Source organism: Oryctolagus cuniculus, chromosome 1 (assembly GCF_964237555.1).
Source record: "Oryctolagus cuniculus chromosome 1, mOryCun1.1, whole genome shotgun sequence".
NCBI lineage: Eukaryota > Metazoa > Chordata > Mammalia > Lagomorpha > Leporidae > Oryctolagus > Oryctolagus cuniculus.
Window position 1 is genome coordinate 124242447 of NC_091432.1, and position 26897 is coordinate 124269343.

General features: G+C 56.3%; 1 protein-coding gene and 1 long non-coding RNA gene across 6 annotated transcripts in view; one reads left to right on the forward strand and one right to left on the reverse strand.

Annotated features, from left to right (window-relative positions):
* The window catches only part of LOC103348879 (uncharacterized), a 72279-nt gene extending 65446 nt beyond the window's left edge, over positions 1-6833 (forward strand). For 3 of the 5 annotated variants that reach the window (XR_011385070.1, XR_011385073.1, XR_011385072.1), the window contains one exon: positions 1-6833. This is a non-coding gene — a long non-coding RNA (uncharacterized lncRNA). The other 2 variants (XR_011385074.1, XR_011385071.1) reach the window with 2 other exon arrangements.
* ADAMTS8 (ADAM metallopeptidase with thrombospondin type 1 motif 8) lies at positions 5757-26359 on the reverse strand. The gene is made up of 9 exons (XM_008259140.4): positions 25291-26359; positions 17386-17625; positions 16404-16539; positions 15549-15716; positions 13988-14289; positions 12481-12664; positions 9432-9604; positions 9151-9326; positions 5757-6977 (listed from the first exon to the last, which is right to left on the reverse strand). Exons 1-9 carry the CDS (start codon positions 26062-26064, stop codon positions 6407-6409), a joined length of 2724 nt encoding a protein of 907 aa, XP_008257362.3. The 5' UTR covers positions 26065-26359; the 3' UTR covers positions 5757-6406.
* Between the last annotated feature and the right edge of the window lie 538 nt (positions 26360-26897).

The window sequence follows — 26897 nt, forward strand, 5'->3', positions numbered from 1 at the left end:
GGCTCAGCACTCCGAGGACAGACGAGTGTGGTACACATTGCACATCTCTGCCAAGGCCGACTCTGGATTCCAGGGTTCCACACCACTGAGTCACATACATCCAGGTTTGATTTCTGTTGCCCCAAATCTCTCTTATTTGCCAGCATGCACAGAACTTATACCACCCATTCTGGTGTTCACTGAGTTAAGTAATTTTTTGCTTTTCTCTCTCCTTCTTTACCTACACCTATCTCTGACCCAGAGATTTGGTTGTAACCAAAATGCTGTTCCAGTGAGTGATGTCCCCAATTGCCTAAGGACATAAGGTATTGCATTCCTACCCACTGTCATTTGCAAAGCACCTACTTATAACGTTTTCCCATTTGAAGTCAATAAGTCATTTTCTAGAAGACACTGAAATTCACAGGGACTGTGGCTTACTCAGGGCCACCTGTAGATACTTGATAAAGAGCAGAGACAAAACTTGAACCAGAACATCTAACTCTGTATCTGATGCTCTTTGAATATACACGCTAATCCCCTTTGACATGTGTGTGACATCGAAGTCATGTTGAAATGGTTGGAAGCTGAAGTTCTTTGTTTTTAGATTTATTTATTTGAAAGACAGAGTGGGAGTGAGAGAGAGAGACAGACAGACAGACATTCCACACGCTGGTTTCTCCCCTAAATGGCTGCAATGGCCAGGGCCAGGCTGAAGCCTGGAGCCTGGAACTCCATTGGTCTCCCACATGGGTGGCTGGGGCCCAAGGACTTGGGCCATCTTCTATCGCCTTCCCTGGTGCAATAGATGGGAGCTGAATCAGAAGCAGAGCAGCCAAGACTCAAACAGGTATTTTCCCATATTGGATGCCAGCTATGCAAATGGTGGTCTCGTGTGCTGTACTACAACGCTGGTCCCAGGAAGCTGAAGTTCTAGCAAATTCTTCCTCAGATTTCATTTCTAGCTGGGGTGAGGCTATCCAGACCAGTGGAGTACTGAATCAGTTTTTCTACATTGATCCCCTGAGATAGCACCCATAACTGTGAGAAATAGATTTCTGTTGCTGAAGCCTTGTAGTTGGTTTGGTTATGGCAGCCGGAGCTGACTGGAACTGTGCACTGCTGTGTGACCAGCATGAACTTGGCCTCCACACATGAAGCCATCAGCAAAGAATCCTTGCCCTCTAGTCGGAAAGAGGGGCAGGCACTAAATGAACAATGGACATGCAGTGTATAGAATGGCTAAATATGAAAAAAAATGAGTCACAGGGCCTCATTTAGGTTGGAGAAGGTGGAGAGAACCACCTGAGGCTATGCCTTCCCGCCCGAAACTCAAAGGAATAATTGGGGATGCCCGGCAGTGAGCAGAGGAGAGAGCCTGGGCTGGGGCAGGCAGGTGCGGAGGCCTGCTGTGACAAAGGGCCTGAGAAACTGATGGGGGAAAACGTCACCGGAGGGGCGCATTCAGACTGCGCAATAGGACTGGGAGCCTGCAGGCAACCTTCAGGTGGGACCTTGTTAGGAGGTTTGGATTTTTATTCTTTGTGCACACTGACAGTGACAGGGTGTCCCCTCTCCTTCTACTGGGGTGAGAGATACACTGTTGGGTTCCATGGAGTGGCACCTGCGTTCAGTGAAATGTGGCGGTGTGGTGAGGCTGAGGATACTGCGGAGTGGAAGGCAGTTTCTGTGGAGGACTGGAGATGGAGCTGAGTGGGGGAGCCTGCTGGGGTCGCTGGACAGAGTTCACACCATAACTGTAGAGTTCAGTGGTTCTCCAGTGGTGTGGATGTTGCTTGTTGGCACGAAGGAGGTGGGTGTGAGGGGAGAGCTGAATGGGTCCGGAGTGAAGGTTTGCACATCACAGATGGTTGGTGGGACAAGGAATGTCGGCAAGATCAAGGTTGAGGTGCTGGAGCTTGGAGTCCCAGGAGTAGAGGCAGAAGCAAAGACATCTGGGGAAAGTACATTTAAATGGCGATAGTCAGGGCTGGAGGCCCCATGATGAACAAGGATAAGTTTAGTGGGGACTGATGAGCATTCTAGAAGCATGGGAAGTTGTGATTGGCGAGTAGGATTTTTTTTTAGTAAGACATTCTTCAAACTTTTCTTTAAAGATTTATTTTATTTATTTGAAAGTCAGAGTTACAGAGAGAGAGATAGGGAGATACACACCGAGAGAGAGAGAGAGAGAGAGAGAGAGAGAGATCTTCTATCCATTGGTTCATTCTCCAGATGGCTGCAACAGCCAGGGCTGGGCCAGGCCAAAGTCAGGAGCTAAGAGCTTGCTCCCAGTCTCCCACTTGGGCCATCTTCCGCTGCTTTCCCAGGCGTATTAGCAAGGAGATGGATTGGAAGTGGAACAGCTGGGACTTGAACCAGCACCCATATGGGATGCCAGCAGGTTACGGGCTATGCCTCAATGCCGGGTCCAGGAGTAGGATATCTGAATTTACAATTTCAGAGGTGGAGAAGTTCTGAGTAATCAGAAGTCAGGATGTGACCTCGGGAGGGGCGTCATTGGCCCTTGTCATCCCTGGGACCCTCTCTGATCTGGCGTTCATGTGGCCTTTCCGTCTCCTTTCAGCATCTAATGGGTCCCCTCTTCCAGCTCCCTTTCCCACATTCTGTCCAGCAGAAGCAACTCAGTCTGTCTTCTTACTTCCGGAGAGATTTCTTCCACATGTGTCTGATTCATCCGCATTTACAGAAACTTGAGATCGCCAGTGTCCAAAACCCTTTCAACTATTTTTTTCTTCTCTTTCTTAGAAACAGGAAGTTGTGTTTGGCGGAGGACAAACTCTTTCCGTGCCCTTGGGACTTACAAGTTGTTTGGAAGGAGGGCCGGTGAGGGCTGGGGAAGGCTTCTTCACTTCTGCTTTCCTGGGGCAATGGCGCACCTGCCAGGGGTGGGCTGGGCAGCTTATGGGGAAAACTAGCCAGCATGTTCCTGCCTCTCTTCACTGAGCCCAAGGCCTGAGGGGAAGAATGTTCTGAAAGAGACAGGTGGCTTTCTCTCTCCTTGCCTTAACATCACAGCTCGAAATGTACTGGTGCATTGGGTGTCCTCTCTCTTCCCAGTCCTTGTGCAGTGGCTGTGCCAAGCCCCCTTTTCTTTTCTTTTCTTTTTTTTTTTTTGGTTGGGATGGGGTGGGTTGGCTGGCACTCAATTTTAAGCAAGGCCAGCTGTTTCCTAGGGGGATGTCAGAGAAGCTCTCTGTCTGAAGAAGAGTGGACCAAGGAAACATGGCACATGTTATGAAGAGGTACACTATTTTGTTCTGAGGGGTTGATCTGGAAGCACCCAGGGGCCTGGGAGGGGGCAGTTGCGCTGCAGGCAAAGCAAGGGAGTTGCACCCCAACCACTCTGCTCCCTTGGCACTGCAGCTTTGACTTCTCATGGTGTTACCTTGTGTTTTCACATGCAGGGTCGAAGCGACCACTGCACCAGGATGCTTCAAAGAATCACGGGAAACTCCTATTTCTCTCTTAATTCCATTTTCCCCACATGCTTTCTGAAGTCCCCTTGTATTTGTCCCCTTAACAATCGCCTACGCTAGGCCAGCAAAAAATGTCAGCCAAGATGGGTGCCGTCTCTCCCTTTCACATTCCGCATGTAGCTTTCTCAGCACTGCAAGCCCAGCCTGAGGACTGCAGGACCACACGCCAGGCTAGAAGAGCATGTTCCTTGTAAAGACACACTGTCCTCAGTCACAGGCCACCAAAAAGGACGGCAACCCCCTGCTTCTCCTTCTCAAGGGCAGGAATGCGGTTGTGCCTCTGCTTCTGTTTTCTGTCTTAGCACCCATGGGCAGTGCATGCTCGGGGCCTGAGAGCAGCAGCTGATGGTTTAATCTGTGGTGGAGCCGGGGTAGCAGATACTGGCCGGAAGATGCTGCTCTGACTTGGGGAGCTCCCTCCCCAAAGTCATAAAAACCTCTGGTCAACTAAAGGGGAATACAGGGCAGAGGATAAACCCCAGACAAAGGTTCACTTATCTTAAGGATGAACGCTTGGCAATGAGCTTTGACACTAATGAACCACCTTTGCAATACTGCTGGCAGGTGCTCAGAGGATCCGGATTCATGACCACATTATCTGCTGAGTCAGGGCCCCAGGGCTCCCATCAGAAGACACCAGTACCAGTGTGCATCAGAACCCCAGCTGACAAATGTGAACTCTCAGCGGGGAGCAAACAGTCTTTGCTTCTTTGGGCTAAAAGGGTGGTCATGGTTGTCTGGGACAAAGAATGGTGTGGTCTCCCTCTGCAGATCTGTTTTCTGAGTCCCTGAGCTGCAGCTGTTGAATTTCCAGACACAAACAAGTATGTATTCTGTGAGCCTTGCCGAGCCCACACAGCAAGGGAGAGCCAAGCTGGATTCCATTCTGCTTTGCACATCGGCAGCACTGCTGCCAGCTGAACTCCAGGACAGGAGCTGTGCCTGCTCACGATGCAAGCGCTGGGGATGGCACAGCTGGCCAGGCCTGGCCAGTTAAGAGGGGGACACATTTGTCCTTGATTATTTGGGGTGGGGGGGTGAGTGTGTGGGTGGGGGGAGAGTGGGAGAATGAGAAACACACAGAGAGAAAAAGTTGCAGAAATATACATCAACCCCAAGAGAACCAGCGCACAGCAAGGGAAAATCTGGTTTCACCAGTCCACAACATTGCCTGTGTGTGTGTGTGCTTGTTTATGCTTAGGTAAACCTGGCCTCCCACTCACTGCAAAGAGTGAGCAGACAGAAAACGTGGTCAACTCTATGTCCAGCACCACCGTGAAGAGGTGGCTGCGGGGCACTGTCGGGGCTGAAATCCCACTGGCCTTGCTCTGTGCCCCAAGGGTCTGAGTCCTTGTTGACACCAGGGCCACACCGTCATGTCTTGATGTCATTCATTCCTTCTCATGCCTTTTGTGACCAAGAACTAAGCTGCATTTCCACCAGGCCAAATGGAAGACAGAGCCGGAGAGTTCCTCCAAGCCATGGGAGAGAGGAGGAAATACGGGGTGGACGCAGGGATTTTGGAGGGTCTCAGGTAGACCGCAGGTGCCTGGCGGGGGGAGGTCATGCTGGGGAAAAGGGCTCATTGTGACAGCTGAAGTTGCCTGGGCCAAAAGCGTTGTCAAGTGTGGGTGAAATCTGTTGTGGGCTGGGTGGAGAGCAGGTGCTGAGCTCATGGGATGATGTCACTTAGATCCGGGTTTAGATTTCTTCAGATCTTAGGAGAATCTTGCGCCTCCAGCTACAATGAAACAAGGTAGGCCAGCACGCAAGGGCCATGATGGAGCAGCTCCCAGAGTGCGACGGGGTATTCTTTCTCAAGAGTAACAAGCCCGGAAGGCACCAGATAACCATGGTGACCTCCGAGCTGGAAATTTCTTTTAGCAAAGGGGTTCTCCAAGTGTGATTCCCCTCCCTGCCCCCACCAGCAGCTTCTGTACCCCACCCCGGGAACTTGCTAGAACCACATATGCTCAGACCTCTAGGGCCTTGGGTTCAGCAATCTGGGTTTGCCTCTAGATGCCCCTGATGCCCCTAAGAGCTCCAGAGCCAGAGGCCCACATCATGCAAACAAGAGGCTACTGCTGAGTGAGTGGAGCCTCCAGGCTTGTTAGAACCCAATGTAGCTGCCTCATTGACTCAAGGAGAGGCCGGGAAACTCATGAGATCGGCTGCCCCATGCCTGCACTCAGGGGGAGCAGAGCGCGCGTTAGCCTCTGTCCTCGGACTCTGGGCCTCCAGTCTTTGTCATCTAACGGACTAGACCAGACCACTGCATTGGCACAAGATCACACTTTAGTTCAGAGACACATTGGCATAAATACTTGAAAGGGACCCACCCCTGCCGGGGCAGCCTGAGAGCACGTGGCTCTCCACAGCGCTGTGACGCTGGGCCCTCAGGCGGTGCGTTTTAACACTGAAGACAGTCCTGGGCATTTTCGAAAACAGTTCTGGGTCGAAAACAGTTCTGGGTACGGCTGTGGCGTCTGCTTTGACAATTGCCACTGACTCCCGGCCCCACACTCTCTTGTACTAATATTTTTTCCCCTCTGAGGTAGATTATTTATCGGGGAAACCAAAATAGAAACTTTTTTTTTTTGTCTTGTCATTTACCTTAGCAAGTCCTTTGCAAACAGGCTGACCCTGAGTCTCCTGTTTGGGTCAGTTAAGTGCCCTTTTTCCTTTTAACCTATGCCCGCTATTCGAACCTGAGCAAGGTCCAGTCCACTAGACAGCTGACTTTGGGTTATATCACTCCGATTCCCTCTTCTCCTCCCCCTTGTGGATTGAGGCAGTGCCCAAGGCGCTGCTGCAATGGGAGGCCTGAGCAGGCCATGCCACCTGGACACCAGGGTCACCATGGCAGGGACTCTCGTCTGCATCCCAGGCACCCCTGTCTAGAGCACAAGACCGGGCCCCCGGGCAGGTCACAGGGGGCACGGCTGGCTTCCGCAGGGCTTGGCATCCTCAGGTTTCAGAGCCTTGTTGCAGGTGGTGGAGGCCTGGCCGGAGGGGTCCCTGCACTCCACCGTCCGCCGCTGCCAGCCAGCTCCACAGGTGGTAGAGCACTCGGACCAGTCCCCCAGGACCCACTGCGCATGCAGCAGCGGCTGGATGACGTTGGTGGTTGCTCTCTCTTTGCCGTTCTGCATGCTGAAGTCCACGTCGTTGGGAACAAAGAAGGTGTATTTGACCTTGGGGGGGAAGACCTCACCAGGGACTGTCAGGAGCTGCACGGTGAGGGGCTCAGGGAGGGGCCGGAAGCTCTGCAGCCGCTCGAGGGTGGCGATGGAGCCGCTGTACTTGAGAATGGTCCCCTTCACCAAGATGTCCTGCTCAATGGCGGAGATGGCCAGGTTGCCGTTGAGTAGGTACCGCCCGTCAGCCGTCTTCAGGGCCAGGTAGTTGCCGTCATTCTGGACCCCTGGGTGGCTCCTCTGTTTCACATCAATGTTTGTGGCCCCAGCTGGGATGGTGATGATGTCATTGTAGCCATAACTAGGACAGGAAGAGAGAAAGATGCCCTTAGGACCAGTGGCAATGCCGCCGGGGGGGTCCCTGGGGGCGGCTGCGGCTCAGAGATTGAAGCTAGCATCCCCGAAGACTGGGGGAGAGCAGATGGAAGCAACTTGCAAAGAATGAAGCCGCTGCTCTACATTCTAAACCCAGCTGTTCAGGCCGAGAGGAATGTCTTGTATGTCGGAATTTTCAAGGCTTGGAGCTTCATCTGCCAACTTGATTTCAAATGTTTGGGCTGGGGAGTTCGGATGTGTGGATTTTGACAATTGCAGAGAGAGGGGAGGAGAGCCCGAGGGGTTTGGAAAGCTGCATTGGTGCAGTCAAACCTGGCGCCTCCCGGCTCAAATGAGATCTCAGTACACTTCCTTCCTTGCACTGATATAACATGGTGTGTTGGGCTGTGTGTTTGGCCTAATGGTTAGGATGCCGGTGGAGACACCTGCATCCCATATTTGAGTGCCTGGGTTTGATATCCACCCCCAGCTCCTGATCGCAGCTTCCTGCGGCTGCAGACCCTGGGAAGCAGTGGTGATGGCTCAAAGAACTGGGTTCTTATCACCCACATGGGAGCCTGGCTCCTGGCTTTGTCCCCAGCCTCGTCCTGGCCATCGCAGGCATTTGGGAAGTGAATCAGCAGTTGAGACGTCTCTCTTTCTGTCAGTCTCTGTTTCTCTGCCTCTCAAAGAAATAAATGAATCATTTTTTTAAAAAGATCCAACATGTGTGGTCACCTCTATACTCAGAGTTCAAACTCACATGGGAAAAAATCTGGTCCACACAGCCTGTCCAGAACCCATCCAAGGTAGAAGCCTTGTGTTACTCTTTAAGACAATCAGCTCTTAGTATTTGGCTGATTGGTCCCAGGGCAGGATGGAGGCAGGGGTGGGGCGGGGTAAACTGAGCTTCTTTGGAGCCAGACACCATGAGCACCCTGCTTCTACAGGGACTGGGTGCTGTTGGGGGAAATGTTTCAAGTCCATTATAGGCGTGGGGCTCCACGCGGGATGGAGAAAGCTTGGCTGTTTGTTCTCTTCTGGTCATCGGGGTTACAAAGGCAGGGGAGAAAGTCAAATGTATTGAATGAGAAAGCTAGCTGGCTCCTTCCTATTCTTGCTGTACCCCAGCTGGCCTACCATATTTAGGGACTTGGGGAAAGCAGCTAAGGGATCCCATATCTGAACCATCCAAGCTTCTTTTTCCTGTGTGCTTTGGGTTTAAATCTGAAAAGCCTGCCGCGTTGTCGGCTAGAGGGTGATTCCGTTCTCTGAGACTGGTGGGATGAGACAGAGACAGAGAAGGAGTGAGAGAATGAAGAGCAAGAGAGAGAGGCAGGGTGGGGCACACTGCACCATGTGGAATGCTACAGAGTAACACTTTTCAAAAACTCTGAGGAACTGAGGGTGAGAGAGGTGGTGGACACCCGGGTGGCTTCTGGAAGGGGAGATACCTGCACAGACGGCGCAGTGGTGGAGGCGTGGGAGTGGAGCATATGCAACCCTTGCCCTTCCTCCCCAGGAAGTGCATGGAAAGAAAGCTGGCCCAGGACATGAGAGACCTGGGTTCCCTTTGCCGCTCTCATGAACTGCCACTGTCACCTCTAAAGAGTCGACTTCGTCGTGTCTTTGCTTCTACAACCGTGGCAGGGAGAATAACAGTATCTGTCTTGCCCACTTCATAGCCTGATCCAGGAATTGAATGAGAGCAGGGAAGTGCAGGCTGTTTGGAAAATCTGAGGAGCTTCACGAATATGGGGAATTAGGACGCCAGGAAAGTGCCTGGAGCCATGAAAGCACCGAGAGAGCGGCCAAGGCCTGCCCCCTGCTGTGCAGATCCATTGCGGAAGTGGACAGGGCTCCCCGGGCGATTGTCTCAGACACCCTCAGCAGGCGGCCTCTGCCCTGGGTTCCATCCTCTAAGGAGGGCTGCATGCATGCTGTGCCGAGTGCCACACACGTCCCACGTCATAGCGGCTCTGAGACAGATGTGACTGTTGCCATCAGGTAACGACACTGCAGCTCCTAGCGTGCAAGAGAGCTGCGCCGTCGCCACCGCTGCAGAGCAGGGGCCACCACTCAAACCCAAGCCTACCACTGTCTGAAGCCCACCGTGCTGACTCTTTATACCCAGGGACCCAAGTCCCTGGGAGCCTCACCTGGAGGGGGTGAGAGAGCCGGAGACCTTCCTGCACGAGTTGCCTTTGCCCCCACACACCCCACATTTGTCCAGCTTCCTAGGCGAGTCCACCACGTGGTCACAGCCAGCTTTGACGCACTGGCCACGCACGCAGATGGCCAGCGTCTCTGGCCCGCAGAGGGTGCCATCGATCACCTGCAGCAAGGAAAGGTAAGAGGGGCTGTGTTGAGCGAGGACACAGCCCGCAGGTCGGGTAGGGACGGGTGACCTTCCTCCCCGTCGCTGGCTCCGGACTCTCACCTTGGCCTCGAACACTTTGAACTCGCTTCTCCCCCGGGCTCGGCAGAACAACTTGCAGCGATCCCGGGGGGACACCCCTGCGTACTTGGGGACCCACTGCAGCAGGTTCCCCTCCAGGTCGGTGTAATTGTAGGCATTGTATTTCTCACACTGCTGCTCCCGGAAGCTTTTCCCTACAAAGTAAGGAACGGGGCGGAGGTTAATGGAGGAACACGCCTGCATTCGCGACACCTTTCTTCCTATTGGCTTTCAACTCAAGCCAAGGACAAGGTGCAGTGTCACCTGGGCTGACACACTCTAACCCTTCCTCAAAGGGGCAAGGAAAGGAGCCATCCAGTCCCGCGCCAGGCTTCCTGGAATAAGTGTCCTTTCCATCTGGGAATGGTGCTGACTCCCTGTGTCAGGTGAACAATCTTAGGGAAGAACTTGGCACCACTCAGCCAGCTTGGAAGGCACAGAGTGTGCACGGAACCGTATTTCAGGGTCTCTGCTGGCCACACCCTATCTTGACATCCTCGGTGACACGGGACATTTCCCCAGAGCTCCCCAACCTACATTTCTAGCTGGATCTTGACCTTGACCTTGTACCGCACCTTCTGTAATTCTGGCTGACCACCGGGGAGCTCCACTGTCTATCCTGTGACAACCTCCAAGTCAGCAGGCCGACCCCGTATGTCCGTCCACTAACTGCCTTCATTTTCACTTGCTGGCACTGCTGGACACCTGTGTGAGCTTGGCATCTGGTGCCTCCTGGGTGTTTGAGCTTCCCTGTTTGCAATCCATCACAAGATCATACGCCAGATTCAGCCTCTGGGATCCACAGGATTGGTTCCGGAATCCCTGCTGATACCAAATCCACAGAGGCTCAAGTCCCTTCTAGAGAACGGTGTAGCATTTGCATATATCCTATGCACATTCTCCTGTATGCTTTCCTTCAGTGCCTAACACCATGTAAAGAGTTGCTATCCTGGATTTCTTAGGGCATGATAATGAGAAGAATAGCTGGAACATGTTCAGTACAGTTGCATTTTTCCCCCAAATATTTTCAGTCTTTGGGTGGCTGAATCCTCAGATGTGGATATGGGAGAATGAGTGCAAACTCAGGACCATTTAGGAGTTAAAATGGCCGGCGCCGTGGCTCACTAGGCTAATCCTCCGCCTTGCGGCACCGGCACACCGGGTTCTAGTCCCGGTCGGGGCGCCGGATTCTGTCCTGGTTGCCCCTCTTCCAGGCCAGCTCTCTGCTGTGGCCCGGGAGTGCAGTGGAGGATGGCCCAAGTGCTTGGGCCCTGCACCCCATGGGAGACCAGGAGAAGCACCTGGCTCCTGGCTTTGGATCAGCGTGGTGCGCCTGCCGCAGCGCGCCGGCTGTGGCAGCCATTGGAGGGTGAACCAACGGCAAAGGAAGACCTTTCTCTCTGTCTCTCTCTCTCTCTCACTGTCCACTCTGCCTGTCAAAAAAAAAAAAAAAAAAAAAAAAGGAAGAAAGAAAAGGAAAAAAGAGTTAAAATGCCTGCATCCCACGTGTGGCTTCCCCGGGGGAGCCAGCACGCAGCCTCCTAAATGCGCCCGCCTCCTCTCCCCACTGGCTGCACGCTGCTTCCAGGTCATTCTGTCTGAAACAAGAGGTGGGTGTTTACACCCCACCCCCCCAGACAATCCTGAAATTCAACCTGTTCTCTGCCCTCACTGTGCGCTGCAAGGCCGGTGGGGACGTTCTCACGCATTGCCGTCTGGCTGTACACCTGACCCTCCCAGTCGGCCCCCGAGGGAGTCCGCTTTGCAGAAGCTCCCAGGGGACCCGGCGGAATGGTGGGCACAGACAACCCTCGATGTGGTTTCAGCCATTAAGGCCCTTTGAGGTCTGGCCTTGGTGTTGCTGCATTCTGCTTGACTGCAGCCGAGCTGAGGAACGCCCCCCTCTCCTGCCAGTGCCAGTCCTGGCTCAGCCCCTCACACCTTGCCGCCATCTCCGCCCCAGGCCCTCCCTGCTCTGAACTCCTCACACACCTGCGCCCCGTGTCTCCTGGGTTAAGTCTTAATTGCCGCATATAGGAGTTTGGGTCTCTAATTGGACTGCGAGCTCCTTGGGGCCATGCCTTGGGCACTTTTCATGTTGTTGATACCATCTGTTAGGGTTCTAGACACAGAGCACTTGATTGAAATGGCTGACATTGGTGCATCTGAAATCAAGACACCACCTATCGCCTGCCTGGTACCTTATATCCTGTTCCTGCTACCCCTTCCTGGCAACGTGTCACTCCATACGCCAGGCAAACTGTCACGTAGCTTCTAGACCCTGATGCCATGGCTGATTCTTCCCAGCCTGCAAAGCTGCAGCGTCCACACATTCCCCCGTTAGACATCAGCCCCGGGCCAGTGTGCCTTTGCCCTTGGATAAGTCTCTTTGCATGCCTGCCAGTGCTTCCCGGAGCTGCACAAAGCGGAGCTGGATGAGAAGTGGGGAAAAAACTCCTAAGGCCTCCCTCTCACACGTTTGCTGCTGCCCCTGACTGCCTCCTGGTATGCTTCCTAGCACGTACTAGGGGATCGGATTATGCAAGGTGAGGCAGAGGTAGTGTTGCTTCCTGGGAAGGTTCCATCAGGCCTACGCCACGGCCCCCCAGGGAAGATGAATGTGCACAGGAATCAGATTCAGAAGCCCGCCCCCTCCCTGGGCGAACGCTGGCTGGAAAGACCTTGGAGGTCTGGCTCCAAGACGTACTTTGGAAAAGCTTTTTTTTTTTTTCTGCACAAGACAGGGCTTCGGCTGCCTCCAGGACTAGTTTCCTTGCCACCAGTGCTGTGCAAACGCCCCCCCCCCCCCCAGAAGCCGGGAGCAACACCCTCTGTCTCCGCATCCTGGAGGACAAGGGCAATTTCTCTCCTTGACCTTGGCAGCTCTCCCCACACAGCGAGAGCTGCCCTGGGAAAACCGAGGGCTGCCCCAGAGCTGGCTGAGTGCACAGTCCACTCAAGTCTGGAACTCTGCACGCAGGGAGATGGCCCCATGCCTCCTCGGGGAGGGGGCAGCCGAAGTGGCGCTCACCATCAGGGGGGCACTCCTCCGTGTGGCACGACTGGTACTTGGCTCTCCGGCCCAGGCAGTATCTTCCTCCATTCTGAGGCTCGGGATCCTTGCACTCACGGTGGGAAAACTGCACGCCTCCTCCACAGGTGCGGGAACACTCTCCCCACGGTCCCCACGGGGCCCAGCCTCCGTCCACCACAGCCTGCAACACACAGCACCACGCTGCTCAGGGCACAGGGGACAGGGCTCCGCCATCAGCATAACCAGGGGCCGTGGCCCCGAATTCCTTATCGGGTTCTTCTCATCTAGGGGCGTGGAGCTCCAAGAACTGTCTCCATCATTGAGTGGCTTTGGGAAGACAGAGGCTACACTGGGCACCCTGTGCGGTCTAACACAGGGCCTTGACCTCATGCAGGTGCTTGATAGGATACTTGGTGGGTGGATGGATGAGACTTGCATGGGAACAAGGCTGGATCTAACCCAGCTGTTCTCCAGGAGGCAACTGGCGGTGTTGACAGACCTGGTGGTTGTCACACCTGGGAGCAGGGGAGTTACTGGCAGCCACTGGACAGATACCAGGAATGCAGCTAAGCTCCCAACAATGCACAGGCCCTGCAGCGAAGACTTCACCCAAGCGTGGGAGGAGAATGGGAGGTGAGTGAGGACGAATACGGGAATCCTGTGCTAGCTCAGGCTTGGAGCAAGAGCGTGTGGTTGACCCAGCCTGGCCCGTGCAGGCTCCTGAGGCTTAGTACCGAAGATGCACCATGAGGACAGCCCCCTAGGCGTGCTCTGGGGCCACCCTGGCGATTGGGCACTGGGCTGGGACCAGGCTGTGAAACCCAGCGGATGCTGTTTCAAAGCAATGGCTCCGGGACTCGCAGTCGGAGAAATGCGATCGGCCTCGCAGTCTGGATGTATTAAGAGCAGGGCAGAGAAGTGAATCATTTAAAAACCCTCACTGGCACTGCCTTGGTTGTTCGTGCAAGTTTCCTCTGCACTGGGCCAAGTTGTGTCTGCCTGGTCGGAGGCGGCTCGGATTCTGTCTCCCCTCATTATTCCCCGACCTCTAGTTATGAATCAGCTCAAACACGGGGTAGGTAGGCTGTGAGCCCCGCGCCCAACCCCATCCGGCTCAGTCTTGATAGACTATTCCTCCTTCACACCACTTGGTTCACAGTGCATTGAGAATGGCTCCTGTTTGGCGAGTGCCCGCCCACTTCTCAGCCGCGTCACCCCTCGCCAATCAGCAGGGGTCTCAAGTCAAAGCGCCAATGCAGCTACAAGGACCCCGTGGCGGGGGGAGGGGAGGTCTCCCCTACACCTGGAGCTACGAGGTGTCCTTCCACTGGCTCCCAGTGCAGCCTCCAAGGGCCCCCCTCCTGGGGGAGCAACACGCTCAAGCCTGTTTGCCAAGAGCCCAGGGATATTACTTAGGAGGCCTAGGCTGCAGCCTGACCCGAACAGCTTTCCCCACCCCCTCCCTCCTCCCTTCCCCACCTCCTCCCCAGTGGCCGTCCCTCACCTTGGGCCGCTCCACATCCTCCTCAGGCAGACAGCTGCCATCCCAGCAGAGCCGCCCTGGCCCGCAGGGTGTGCCGTCGGCCCAGGGCAGGCTGCCGTTCTTCGTGTGGCAGAGGGGCTCGGCACTGTCGGTGTGGCACCACAGCTGGGCGCAGACGTCTTGCGCGGAAGTGTTGGGGCAGTGGCGGAAGCCTGGCCCAAATATCTGCTTGCACTGCTGGTCCAGTTCATAGAGGGCCTTGCGGCCCGGGAGGTCCGTGGGGAGGGGCAGGGCCGAGGTGGGGGCATCCAGGAGACAGTCTCCTGAGAAAGGGAGGAAGCAGAGGGACTAGAACAAGCGCACGGGGCAGGAGCTGCCTCCTAGGTCTCCGTGGCCTCCCACGGGCCCCTCGGATTCTGAGCCACAGGGTGTGAGGTCGGGGCATCCCCAGTGTCCTTGCCCCTGGACGCAGGAGCTGTCACCCCGTCGCACAGAGCTGATCTGATCGGTGACGCTCAGCTGCGAAAGTTGTTTCCCTAGGACCCACTTTCTCTGCCTATCCAGCTATCCAGGACATCTAGGATGCATCTCTGGCATTCTGTGTGTACTTAGTAGATGCCAGTTGGCTGCGGTACTGAGTCACATCCCAGCGGCACTGGGGACGGCAATGCGCTCTTAAGAAACACATCTGGTAGTGAGTAAATCATGCTATCATGCTACTGAGGTCTGCGTGCTCTACTGTTTTTTTTTTTTTTTTTTTTTTTTGACAGGCAGAGTGGACAGTGAGAGGAGAGAGACAGAGAGAAAGGTCTTCCTTTGCCGTTGGTTCACCCTCCAATGGCTGCCGCGGCTGGTGCGCTGCGGCCGGCACACCGCGCTGATCCGATGGCAGGAGCCAGGTACTTCTCCTGGTCTCCCATGGGGTGCAGGGCCCAAGCACTTGGGCCATCCTCCACTGCACTCCCTGGCCACAGCAGAGAGCTGGCCTGGAAGAGGGGCAACCGGGACAGAATCTGGCACCCCGACCGGGACTAGAACCCGGTGTGCCGGTGCTGCAAGGCGGAGGATTAGCCTAGTGAGCTGCAGCACCGGCCTGTTTTTGCCTTTTCAGTGAGAAGTGTCTTGAATGCATTGAATCACTGTTCTACTCACTGGTTCAGTTTTGACCAGACACTCCCATCTCCTGCCCCCTACTTCGTGCTCCCATATGACACGGTCACCGCCTCTTTGCCATTTCTGAACTATCGTAGGATCTATCGCTCCAGCCGGGAACGCTGTCTTCTCTCCCCTGGACTACCTTCTTCCGTTCCTTCCAGCTCCGCTCAAACCCACCTCCTCCAGACAACCCTTCCAGACTAATTCCACTTGCTGTGTCACTAACAAGGCTATGTTATTAGCACAGTACTCCGGCTGCAGGGGGACAGGCAAGGCAGAGCGGACGGGCTTGGAGGATGGTGTGATGGCCCTCTTGTCTCGCCCCTAGCTGAGGGCTCCATGAGCCAGCACAGGTTCCCACAGCCATGGAAGGTGGCCTCCAGGGCAGCTGGACGGGAGAAGCAGGAGGAGGCCATGCGGTGCCTACCGTGGCCGCCGTCCAGGAGCTCGGTGAGGTACATGGCGCTGCAGGGGGACCAGGGCAGCGTCTTGTTCAGGTGGACGAACAGTGGCGCCATCATGTGGTGCTTGCCCACGGGCCCGAAGAGCCGTGTGCAGGGCTTCGAGTCGTCATGTGGCATGCTGAGCACATGTCCTGGGGAGGAGGGAGAGCCTGGTCACTCCTCCCGACGCCCACCATCCCATCCCCAGCCTGCCCTGTCCTGCAGAGGGCTCCCCAAGTGGCCCAGCAGGGGAATGCAACCCTCACGTCTCAGGGCTCACCCTGGCTTTCCTCTCCTGGGGAGTTCTCTCAGGTGACTGAGAAACATTGAGACTCCTTTATCTTCTGGCCTAAACTCACGTTCACCTGTTCCTTGCTCTCTCCCTCGACACTCTCTTTACAACTCCGTTTCCTTCACATCCCTAGTGCTCAGCTCGTGTGCAGCACCACGATTCGTACGTGAGCTTGTGTCACGTGCTGGCCTTTCTCTGCTGACGGTCCAGGCCACTGTCATAGTGTTTGGGCCTTCCATAAAGTGTGGGAATGGAACTGCACACATCATCAAATGTGGTATCTGCATATGAGGGGACTTGAAAAGTTCACGGAAAATGGAATTAAAAGATTAAGTTTATTTTAGAGCAAAAACTTTTTTGAAATTTTCATAAGACACATTTTCCATGAGCTTTCTGCAGGCCCTTCAAAGAACAGCTCTGTCAACATTATGAGGAGATCATGGCTAAGAGTAAGGGCTGCCTGTCCCGTAGGATCTGGGCTCCCCGGGACCCGGAAGAGGCGGTTCCCTCGACACAGTGAAGGAGGCATTGGCGGAGTCCATCTTACCCAGCTCATGGGCCAGTGTGTAGGCTGCCTGCAGGCCCTCGTCCTCAATCACAGAACAGCTCTTGTTAGGGTCACAGATAGTGCCGATGTCCGCCACGCCCAGGGTGTCACACAGCCCTTCCTTTCCGCAGAAGTTCTGCTCGGCAGAGAGAGAGACAGAGAGAGAGAGAGAGAGAGAGAGAGAGAGAGAGAAAAGCAAGTGTATGTTAGCAGGGTGTGCAGGCCGTGGGCACGGTGGGAAGTACCAGCGTGCACGGGGCATTGTGACCACTGAGCAGTCTGTGAGATACCCCCTGCTGGCCTGAGTGTCCCCTGGGTCAGTGGGGACAAACGCCTGCTCCTCTCTTGGGACTGGCAGTGTCCAGACTTCTGATACTTGTTTTGCGAAGGCAGCAAGACTGCCTAGTCTTGGCTGGGGATGCTGCTGCTACACGGCCTCTTTGTGCCTTAACTTCCCCAGCTGTAAAATGGGGCTGACACCAGTACTTGCCTGGTGGCACTGCGGGGAGGACTGAAGGCGAGGACCGGGGCCTGGCACATTTCAGGAATCTGTCCATGTGCATCACGCCAGGAATCTGGGTGGGGGTGGGGGCAGCCCTGCTGCCGTGGGGAGACCCCCAAGGCACCCCTTCCCACCCCGTTACCTGCCCCTGTTTAACATCCGCCAAAAACACAGCTCCTCTCTTGATTCCACTCCAGCCTCTGCCTGGAGAGGTCAGTCCATTTCCTCTGGTTACGACCTCGGCAGACAGCTGGTGACAAACTTTCCCAGAGCAGCCCCCGCCAGATTCTTCTTCTTCCCTTGCACATGGCTCGCACACTTGTCCTCATGACCCCTCCCCGTCACTCCCGGCAAGAGGCTTCTGGCGTCCAGCTGGGGCCAGCAGGGAGACCAGACCGTTCCCATTTTTGGCCAGGCCCAGTGGTCCCCGCTTTGATCTGCCCAGCCGGCCTCCCAGGACTTCCGCGCCCGCCCGCTGACCTGTCTGGTGAGCAGGATGGCCGTGTCGAAATGCTCTGGGTGGCGATCGCTGGGGTGGTTGAAACGGCGCTGCCAGCTGCAGAAATTGCGCAGGGTGAGGCCGCCATTGTCCGAGACCTCCGGCCCCCATTTCTCGTCCTCCACAATCAGCACCTTGACCACCATCAGGTTGATGGAGTTCCTGATACTCGGGTGCTTGTAGATGCGGGCGGCCACCGACATCAGTGTCAGGATGTGGTTCTGTCGGGAGGGAGGGAACAGAGCGCAGAGCAAAGGGTTCAACCTCTCGGCCCCCGCTCCACTGCGGCCCAGCTCGTTCCGGGCCGTGGCCGGTGTACCGAGCCGTGCGGGGTGCTCATGTGGAGTACGGCAGCTGGCTGAGACTCGCAAGTTTTCGGTGTGATTTCCCCTTGGTTTGACATCAGTGATTGATCGACCCAAGGTCCCAAAGCCAGTGGGTACAGGGCCACACTGAAACCCGCACCGCCTGGCTCCAAAGCTTGTGCCCGTGTGGCTCTCTAAATCCAAACGACTGAAAACTCAACAGAATTAGGATGACAGCAACTCAGTCGCGCTGGGCGCATTTCAAGTGTCTCTGTGGCTTGTGGCAACTGCATTGGAGTCGCAGAAAGTCGTAGTGGGCTGCATGGCTTTTCCCACCTTGGCCTGGACAACTACTTACCCCTACCCTCCCTGGCCTCTGCCAGAAACAATTATCTGAGTGCACAGTGTTGGTAAAAATCCTGCCCCAACCACCACCTTGGAATCTAGCCGAGGAGTTCCCCATGTCTGTTGGGAGCAACCTCCGCTCCTCACCATGGGAACTGTTACCCCCCCCAAAAAACATAGCTCTTCTAAACATGCAAAACGATACAAGGGCCCTTCAAAAAGTTCATGGAAAATACATATCACGAATAAACTATGCATGGACTTACATTGTTTTTTTAGGCGCCAAAATAAACGTACCTTGTAATTCCATTTTTTTTTTCCCATCAACTTTTTCACGTGCTCTGGTTAGCCACGCCGCACCAGCCCCTGGGGCACACTGGCCACAGGTTTCCTCCTTACAGTTTCATAACAGCTCTACGGGGTGGGCCTAGCGAGCCCTGTTTCACCAGTGAAGAAGTGGTTCTAGAACCTAAAGGCAGGATACCAGTCCCTGTGCGTCTGTCTCTCCGAAGTCCACCCTGCTCTCTTGATAACGTTTCCCAGGGCTTGGCTCCCTGGTTTCTGCCCTCACAGCCCCCTGAAGAGTTGATTCCCTTCTGCCTGGGGCTGGGGAGAATCCAGCAAGCCCAACACAGCCAGCCCATGTGCCTAGGAGCCCACCTACTTGCAGCAGGAGGAGCGGACATCAGGGCTTGGCCTCTGGTCTGTCCTTGGCCTGCTCATGGCTCCCCTACTGGATCCCAAGGCTTTGAAAGGAAGCCAGACGGGAGCTGGCTCTCCTGCCCCAGCGGCCTCTAGAAATGGCCCCCTCGCCTCATTTTGTGGCAGGGGCCACAAAGCGACAGCGGCAGACAAGCGTGGTCCGTTCCGCTAAGCCTCTCTTTCTCTCCTGTGATCTGGAAGGTGGGTGTGGAAGGAGAGGGAAGGCTAGAGCGGGACATTCCTTCGGGGGAGGAAGCCCACTATTTGTGAATGGGATCTGTCTGTTCACCTCGCAGGCAACACGCCAGGTATTTTGCTAGTCCTACAAACGGGTTGGCAGGTTACTAGGCACAGGTTACTTAGCGCGTCAAGCACTCCAGCTATGTTTAGGCTGATGTAAACACCTTATCAGCAGAGCTGAAACTTGGCACCTGCTTCTGGAGCTGGATTCCTGGGGCGGCGGGGGGGGGGGGCAATCATATCATTACGCAACTGGGATGTGTGCCGAGGACTGGTAGCTTGCCGGGGCTAACTCCTGGCTGCCTGGGGGAGGGAGGGGACAGATGGAGTCTCCCAGTCTCTTTAAGAAGGGCCAGTGTCTGATGGGTTCAGGACCAGCCCTGGAATTTCTTCTGTGGCAATCTGTAACCATCCTCACTAGACTGCTTCCTGTTGAGTCTGAAAATCGGGCATGATGAAGTTGTACAAAAAGGTGTGAAAGCCAAGAGATGCCAGGAGCTAAACTAAGCTGGATAAAGGCAGCTGCGCCCAAGGAGCTGAAGACTTGACATTGACAACGGTCTCTATGCACGGGCTGCAGCTGAGTGACCCGTGATGTCATGGGCATGACCGCTGGGAAAAACCACAGAGATCTGCTGCTTGGAGGGCGGGGCGGGGGGGGGGCAGGCACAGCAGGAGGAGCTTCCGGCACTAAGGTTTCCAGGGATCGTCTCTGGTGGGCTGCACGGTGAGCACCTTCTCCAGGCCCTGCCTAGCTGTCAGGCTGAGCTGGCCCCAGGGCGCTCTTCCTGGCCGCTGACCATCACAGGAGATAACCTGCATTGCAACCGGGCCAGCACGGTTCCACGGTCCAATGTTCCCTTCCAAACCTCAAATTTGGGCTGTGTTGACTTCCCTCGTCTCTCATGTCCCTAAGAAGCGCTGCCTCCTCTGTGGTCTCCCCCTCTCAGTTCTCTCTGCTGAGAAACAACGCATCACAGCTCTCTGGCGGGGAAGGACCCCTGGGCCTGGGCACCTCTGACTCCCTGCAGATCCCCAAGGCCCCCGGGGCAGGTCTGCCTTCCAGTCCCGCCTGGAGCTGGTCAAGGACAAGATCGCACGGCTTGTCCCATCACCTGGTGTCTATTTATACCTCCCCACGCTCTGCATAAGTGCAGGCATCCACTGAAGAACCTGAATGAGATCCTGCCCGCTGTGGACTGGATGCCCAGGCCAGCTAGCTGGGGGCATAGCCCTCGTAATTCTCAGACACAGAGAAGGAGATTCCTCCCCCAGAGCTCCCGTGGCAGCCAGAGCCAACTGTGGTGGGCGTGTAAGGGGGCTGGGCCTGGGTCACGTGCACTTCCAGCGGCGGCTTCTCCTGCCCAGCAGGCCACCCGTTATATTTTGCTCACCTGCAGCCACAGCACCTGGCAGCCCATACAGTTTCCCCTGTGCCGTGCCCAGGGAGGCCAAAGGAGGGGTGGCGACGGGAAAAACTGCAACCCCAGCGCCAGGCACCACTGCTCTTCCCTGCTGGCATCTCTCCAGGGCCAAGACTGTCCTGGGGAGGAGGCGAAGGAGGGGCCAGGGAAGAGGAAAGAAGAGCAGAAGAGACGGACCTGCGCAGCTACCCTCATCTCTCCTTGTTCTCCAAACAGCAGAGAGCGATGTCAGCTCAGCAAAGCACACACTTACTGGCTCGAATACTCAAAGCAGGGCTGGTGACCGCACCGTCCTCCCCACACTGCCAAATGGTTTCCATCACTGGCGGCAACTCTAGTGAGAGCTATGCTTTGCTGAGCACCTACTATGTTCCGGCCACCGACACAGGTGCTTTCCGTATTTTGTTACATCCTCGAGGCTAGCACTGCTCCTGCTTTGCTGGTGAAGGAATTGAGGTACAGAGAAACAGGTTTGCTTGATCTAAGACACAGTCATTTCTAGTTTCTTCCAAAGCCTACGCTCTTGCTCACTACCTGACTACCATCGGGGCTGCCTATAAGGAAATTACAGCCTGGCCCAAAGGAGCTCCAAGCATGCAAACAAGCAAGCTGGTCCCAGTCACAACCTGGGCACAGCCCACCCCCCAGCCCACCCTGGGGGATGGGGAAGGGAAGGGGAGGGGGAGAGAGAGGTGGCAACTTTTGGGTATTAAGACCTTTCTCTTCTCTATTTTTTTTTTTTTTGACAGGCCGAGTTAGACAATGAGAGAGAGACAGAGAGAAAGGTCTTCCTTTTCCATTGGTTCACGCCCTCCCCCTCCAAATGGCCTCTATGGCCAGCGTGCTTCTTCCTGGTCTCCCATGTGGGTGCAGGGCCCAAGCACTTGGGTCATCCTCCACTGCCTTCCCGGGCCACAGCAGAGAGCTGGACTGGAAGAGGAGCAACCGGGACAGAATCCGGTGCCCCAACCAGGACTAGAACCCAGGGTACCGGTGCCACAGGCAGAGGATTAGCCTAGTGAGCTGGCCAAGACCTTTTTCTTACAGAAATACCCCTCTCCTATCTTTGAGCATTTTGACTGCAGCTAGTAGAAGGGATGGGGAAGACTTAGTCTTTAGACAGTGGGAAGAATACAATCCGTGCATTTTGAGGGGGTCTTTCAAAAGTTGATGGAAAAATGCATATATTTTTAAAAAAATATGCATGGATCTCAAATGTTTTTGCACCAAAATGAACTTAGCTTTTAATCCATCTTCTCATTAACTTCTGGAGGCATCCCCATAGAGCACACATCTTTCACCCATGAAGACTTGGGAAGCGACAAGGCAAGTGTCTGTTTCTATTAGCTTCTAAATCGGGATACTCTTGCCCATGAAAGATGGTATGCTCCTACTCACACCAGAGCACGTATCAGCTGGGACTGTGTGGGGCAAACTAGGCTATAGGGCCACTCTAGTATCTTGTGGGAGACATCTTTCCCAGGGGACCCGGGTAAGAGGGAGATGGCTAGGACACCAGCCCCAGGAGCTGGCGTCCTAGCAATCAATGCTCTCATGTGCTCTGGGGAAGAAGAGCACCGCTCCACACCTCCTCTCTGCTAAGAGACTTTGGGAGCTCTGCTCGCTGCTGAGGCGCGCTGGTGCGGCGGGGCTCCCCAGCCCAAGTGTGGGGCACTGCTCAGCGGGACACTTAACTCTGGCTCTCCAATTCCACCCAGGGGACAATCAGGAGCAGGTGGATGTACTCAGACATAATGGACTCTTCCAAGGTGGTCCCTCCTTTCGGGAAGCCCCTTTTGTCTGAGCTCCTTAACTCTGAAAACAGATAAGAAGGTGGGCGGCAAGGGTCCCTTTTGTCAAGGGATTAAGCGAACTCCGTTGAACAGATTTCTGGTACACTTCACTGTTGCCCAGCAGTGAGACCAGCCTCTGGCACAGCTAACTCTTTCTCTCAGCCTGGAGGGCGGTTTCTACTTTGGGGTAGGGCCTTAGGACCTCACACTTTGGCCGGATGTCTTGGGATCGCCAGATTTAAAGATTCGCCCCACAGCATGGACAAGTGCCTGTGGGTAAACAGAGTCACGGACCCTCAACGCGTGAAGAGGGCAGCACGGCGCATTAGCAGAGGGCCCTGGACTCGGGCCGGTGCAGATCCAGCCCTGTCTCTTACTAGCTTTGTGACCCTGGGGTGTCCTCTGTGAGCTGTGCACTCCTCCTCTGCCCCCTCTCACATCTCTGTTTCCTTTGAGGGGCTGCCTGCAGAACCACTCTGTAAATTGAACACACTCAGAGGGAGGCTGCCCCTTCCAGAAGACTAGCTTGCCCTGAAGCAGCCTTCCAGACACTTAAGAGTAGAAGGGGTTACCTGGTGCAGGCATCCTGCTTCAGAAATGAAGAAATCTAAACCTTGCAGGGCTCTGTTCATTACAGGGTCATACCCCCCACCCCGGCCGATTGCTAAGACACCCCAAGCACTTTCCACCTGTAAGAACTGAGTCTCAAGCCACAGGCTGGGGAGAACTGGCTTCTCTCTGGGAGGCGGCAGGGGACGGGTCGGGGCAGGTCAGATCTTCAGACATCAGCACTTGGTTTTCATTCTCTTGGCTGAGCGCAGGAACCTGCTTTAGGAAGCCTAGGGCATTGAACTAAGTTCAAGCCTCTCCTGCAGCATCTTGCTCCGCAGGGGTGGGGGTGGGGGTGGGGGTGGGGGTGGGATCAGTCCCTCCCCTACCCCAGCAGGTGGCAGCAGACTTGCAGGTGGTAGGGCTGGTCCAGCTGAGGGAAGACTTAGAAGTAGACCCCCTGCCCCTCCCGAGGGAGGAACTCAGCCCTCACAGGTGCCCAGCACCTGTTCTGATGAACCCTTCAAGTTGGCTGGTTGTGACAGATCCAGACACGGGCTGGGTGGGGACGGGGCAAGCATGAGCCAGGTGGTCCAGCCAGGAGTCCCATGAGGATGGAAGGCCTCCAAGTGGCTCTGCCAACTTGTTGGGGACAGCCAGACCTGGATCTCAAACTGCAGCGAACAAAACCTCTCTACAACAGCCAGCTCGACCTCCTGCCTTCGGTGTCCCAGGGCCCTGGAGCCTGGCACCGTGGATGTGTGCCTCTGCACAGCCCTGAGTTCTGGAGATGCTGAGTGTCTCCTTGAGGCAAACGCTCAGCTCTCTCCGGGTCAAAGTGATGAGTTTAGGGAATGAGACGATGGCAGAGCATTAGTAGTGACAGTTTGGCTCCGAGGCTGAGAAGCTAAATTTTCCTGCTGCCTCCCCCTTGCCCTGGTTGCCCTTCCTAGTCCTGCTTCCTAGGTAGACGCTAGAAACTGGCCTGCCAGTGGAGGGGGTGGCACACAGCGTCCCAGCTCCGGGTATGCAACCAACGTGATCTCAGCCTCTTTTTGTGGAGGACCCTAGGAGCCACGCATGGTGGTCCCGAGGGCCTAAGGAGACAGGAGAAGCCCTCTCCTCACCTGTTTCCTGCCACCTTCTCAAGTACTTCTTGGAGGGAAAGGAGGCCGAGCAGTCAGCCAGCACCTCTCCCTGCTCTCAGGGTAGGTAGGAAACAAATATTAAACCAGCATGGATCCAAAACCCACGTGGCACTCTGCTCCAATGGCTCCGAGCTGCCTCTCGGTGCCCAGGGACAAGCACATCTACAAGGCTATGCAGGGGGAAACTTCTGGCCTCTGATACCCTGCCAGGGTACCCAGAGCATCCATACAGACCCCCTCATCAGCAAAACCCTCCCATCTTTTCCACCCTGCACTTTGGTAGGCTAGCGAGTAGGAGAGAACTGGAATGGTCTAGACAGGTGAGCATGTTTCCCTTGGTGCTCCCAGCAGCTGGCCACAGGCTGAGCCTGGGAATGGAATCCTGGACCAGAGATGCCATCAAAGTGTTAACGGACCTGCTGCTGCACTGTTTCAGGAAACCCTGACCTCCGGGCAGGTCATTCTTGTTCTGACCAGCACAGCATCCCGGGTTCTCTGTCCCCTGGGAGATGGGCACGTGCAGCTCTCTCCTGGCCGTCTCAGCATCCTCTCTGCATCTCGTCAGAAACGGGCCGGCTAGGGCAGGTATCCCCGGATGCCGTTTCTCTGTACCAGCTGGGCTGAGAACTGTGAACAGCTGCTGGACCAAGGTCAGTAGAGCTCTGGCTCCTCTAGAGACGGGAATGGAGAGAGCTCATCCCACTGCCCTGCTCTCTCCTTTTCCACTGCTCCCAGGCAGAAATCCTGTTCCCCTCCCTGCCTGTGCTGGATGCTGGCACTGCCAAGTTCTGCCGGGGCTGAGTGCCAGGTTGGCAAGGTAGCCCCTGCCCCTTGATCAGAACCAGCTGGGAACACAGGCGTTGGGCAGCCCCTTTCCAGGTTCAGCTCCCTCGGAACAATGTCTCCTACTTAATGGCAACCTCAGTTCTGGACCGGCAGCCACTTCTTTCCATCTCAGCTGCCTTCCCTGGGGGGAACCTCGAGGGTTTGGAGCAGCAAAAGGCTGGGGAAGCGGGGTGGGTGCTCTTCCAGTAGGTGCCTGGGGCACATGTTCAGTCCCACCTTGCAGCTCCATGTGCCCAGTGCTGCAAGGGATTCAGGAAGAGAGAACCCTGGGGAGGAGCAGGGAATGGGAAGCCACATGGGGGCTGGGCCAGTCGCAAGCCAAGGTGGCAGAAACTAAGACAAGCCATGCCCCTGCGAGGGGATCTTGATTGGGGTCCGGCTTGGAACGTGAAAAGTTTTTTTTTTTTTTTTTTTTTTTTTTTTTTTTTTTTTTTTTTTTTTTTAAGAGGGGTTGGGAAAAGAAGAATTTAGAGACAAGAGAGGCATGTGGGGACCTCCAGGCGAGGTGCTAGGGGAGCGCTCACGGAGTCCTACCTGCAGGTCGGCCCCATAGAAGGCGGCCATGGATGCGTCGGCCACCAGCAGCGTTTCCACGAAGCGAGCCTCAGACACAAACCGCTTGGTCCTACTCGTGGCTCCCAGGGGTGGGGGCAGCTCGCTGGCGCCTTCTGCCTCTTCTTCGTTGGCCCCCTCCTCCTCCTCGTCCTCCTCTTCCTCCTCTTCCCTTCTCTGTCCCGGACCCTCTAGGGTGTCCACCTCCCACTCGGGCTCTCGAGGGAGCGGGCGGGCTTCCGCGGTCGCGGCGAGCCCGGGGTCCCCGCGGTGCGCCCCGGGCCCCCAGCGCTGCAGGCGGTGCGGCTGGCCCAGCGAGCTCCCCGCGCCCTGCGGCTGGATGGTGAACTCCTCGCCGTCCAGCAGGAAAGAACCGCTCAGCCCGCGGCACAGGCTGACGGCCGCCAGCGACTCGGGCTCCCCATTCACCGTGCCGGAGAAGAAGCAGCCGCGCAGCCCCGGCTCGGCCCCGGCCACCCCGCCGGAGCCCCCGAGGCGCTCGATCTTGAACTCCGGCGCCAGGAAGCTGGCGTCGGGCGCCAGGCGCAGCACGAAGCCCTTGCCGAAGGCGGACAGGTGGAGCGCGAGCTCGCCCGCGCTGCCGGGCAACCGCGTGGGCACCACCAGCTCCGAGGCCTGACCCCCGGCCCCGAGGCGGGCCGGGGCGCCGCGGGCGAGCGGCGGCGGCAGCAGCGGCAGCAGCAGCAGCAGCAGGAGCGGCGGCCACCGGGGGGCGGCGGCGGGGGCGGGGAGCATGGGGGCTGCGGCTGCGGCGCGCGGGAGAGGGAAGAAGCCGGCCGGGCGCGGGCAGGTGCTGGCGGCGCGGCCGCTCTCTCCAGGCTGCAAGGCCGACTCGGCGGCGGGGCCCCGCGCGGGAGGCGGCCGCAGCGCGCGGCGGCGGCGGTCCCCTGGCGGCCCCTCTCGCTCGCGCACCCGCTCCGCCCGCCCCGCCGAGTGCGAGCAGCTGGCGCCCCGGCCCGCGTGCGCCCGTCCTCCGCCCCGGGTCGCGCCGGCCCCGCGCAGCAGCCTCCTGCCTCCTCCCCCGCCCTGGGAAGCACCGAGTGGGCTGCCGAGCCCTTCGTATTTATACTTCCTTCCCGGCTTTGACATAAGAGGTTTATTTTTGATCTCTCACTATTCCCGTTTCCCCTCCCCTGGGATCAGAGAGAAGCTGAAAAGAGGGAGAGACGGAGGAGGGGAAAAAAAAATTTGGATGAAATGTAAAACCAATCAGGAGCCGGCGAGACCCGCCCCGGTTAAGTGTCAACTTCAGCTTTCCCCTTCCCTTTCTACCGACCCACGTTAACTCATGCGGTGCTGGACCGGCCCTGCCCCCAGGGCCCTTGGGGAGGTCGCTGCCTCCTCCGGGGGAGCCCCAGGGCGCAAAGCCACATCCATCCTAGGAGCTCCTGCGTGGTGGCCTCAGCGGCACTAGTGGGACTCCCCCGCAGTCTCCCCGGCGGTGCCCCCCGGGTCGGACGAGCGGGCTCAGGAGGAGGTTCCATAGCTTCTCATTGAAAAGTGCAAAAAGGGAGGTGAGAAAAAGTACTGAATCTGCGCTCTGAGCGGCTGAGCATTGCAAACTGGGG

What these genes read in the sequence shown, in the direction of transcription:
- ADAMTS8 (XM_008259140.4), bottom strand. Translation starts at nt 26,064, where the DNA reads ATGCTCCCCGCCCCCGCCGCCGCCCCCCGGTGGCCGCCGCTCCTGCTG. An exon ending in TCTATGGGGCCGACCTGCAG is followed by an intron (nt 17,626 to 25,290) that starts GTAGGACTCCGT and finishes CCCTCCCGACAG; the next exon opens with AACCACATCCTGACACTGAT. An exon ending in TCAAAGTGTTCGAGGCCAAG is followed by an intron (nt 9,327 to 9,431) that starts GTGAGAGTCCGG and finishes TCCTTGCTGCAG; the next exon opens with GTGATCGATGGCACCCTCTG.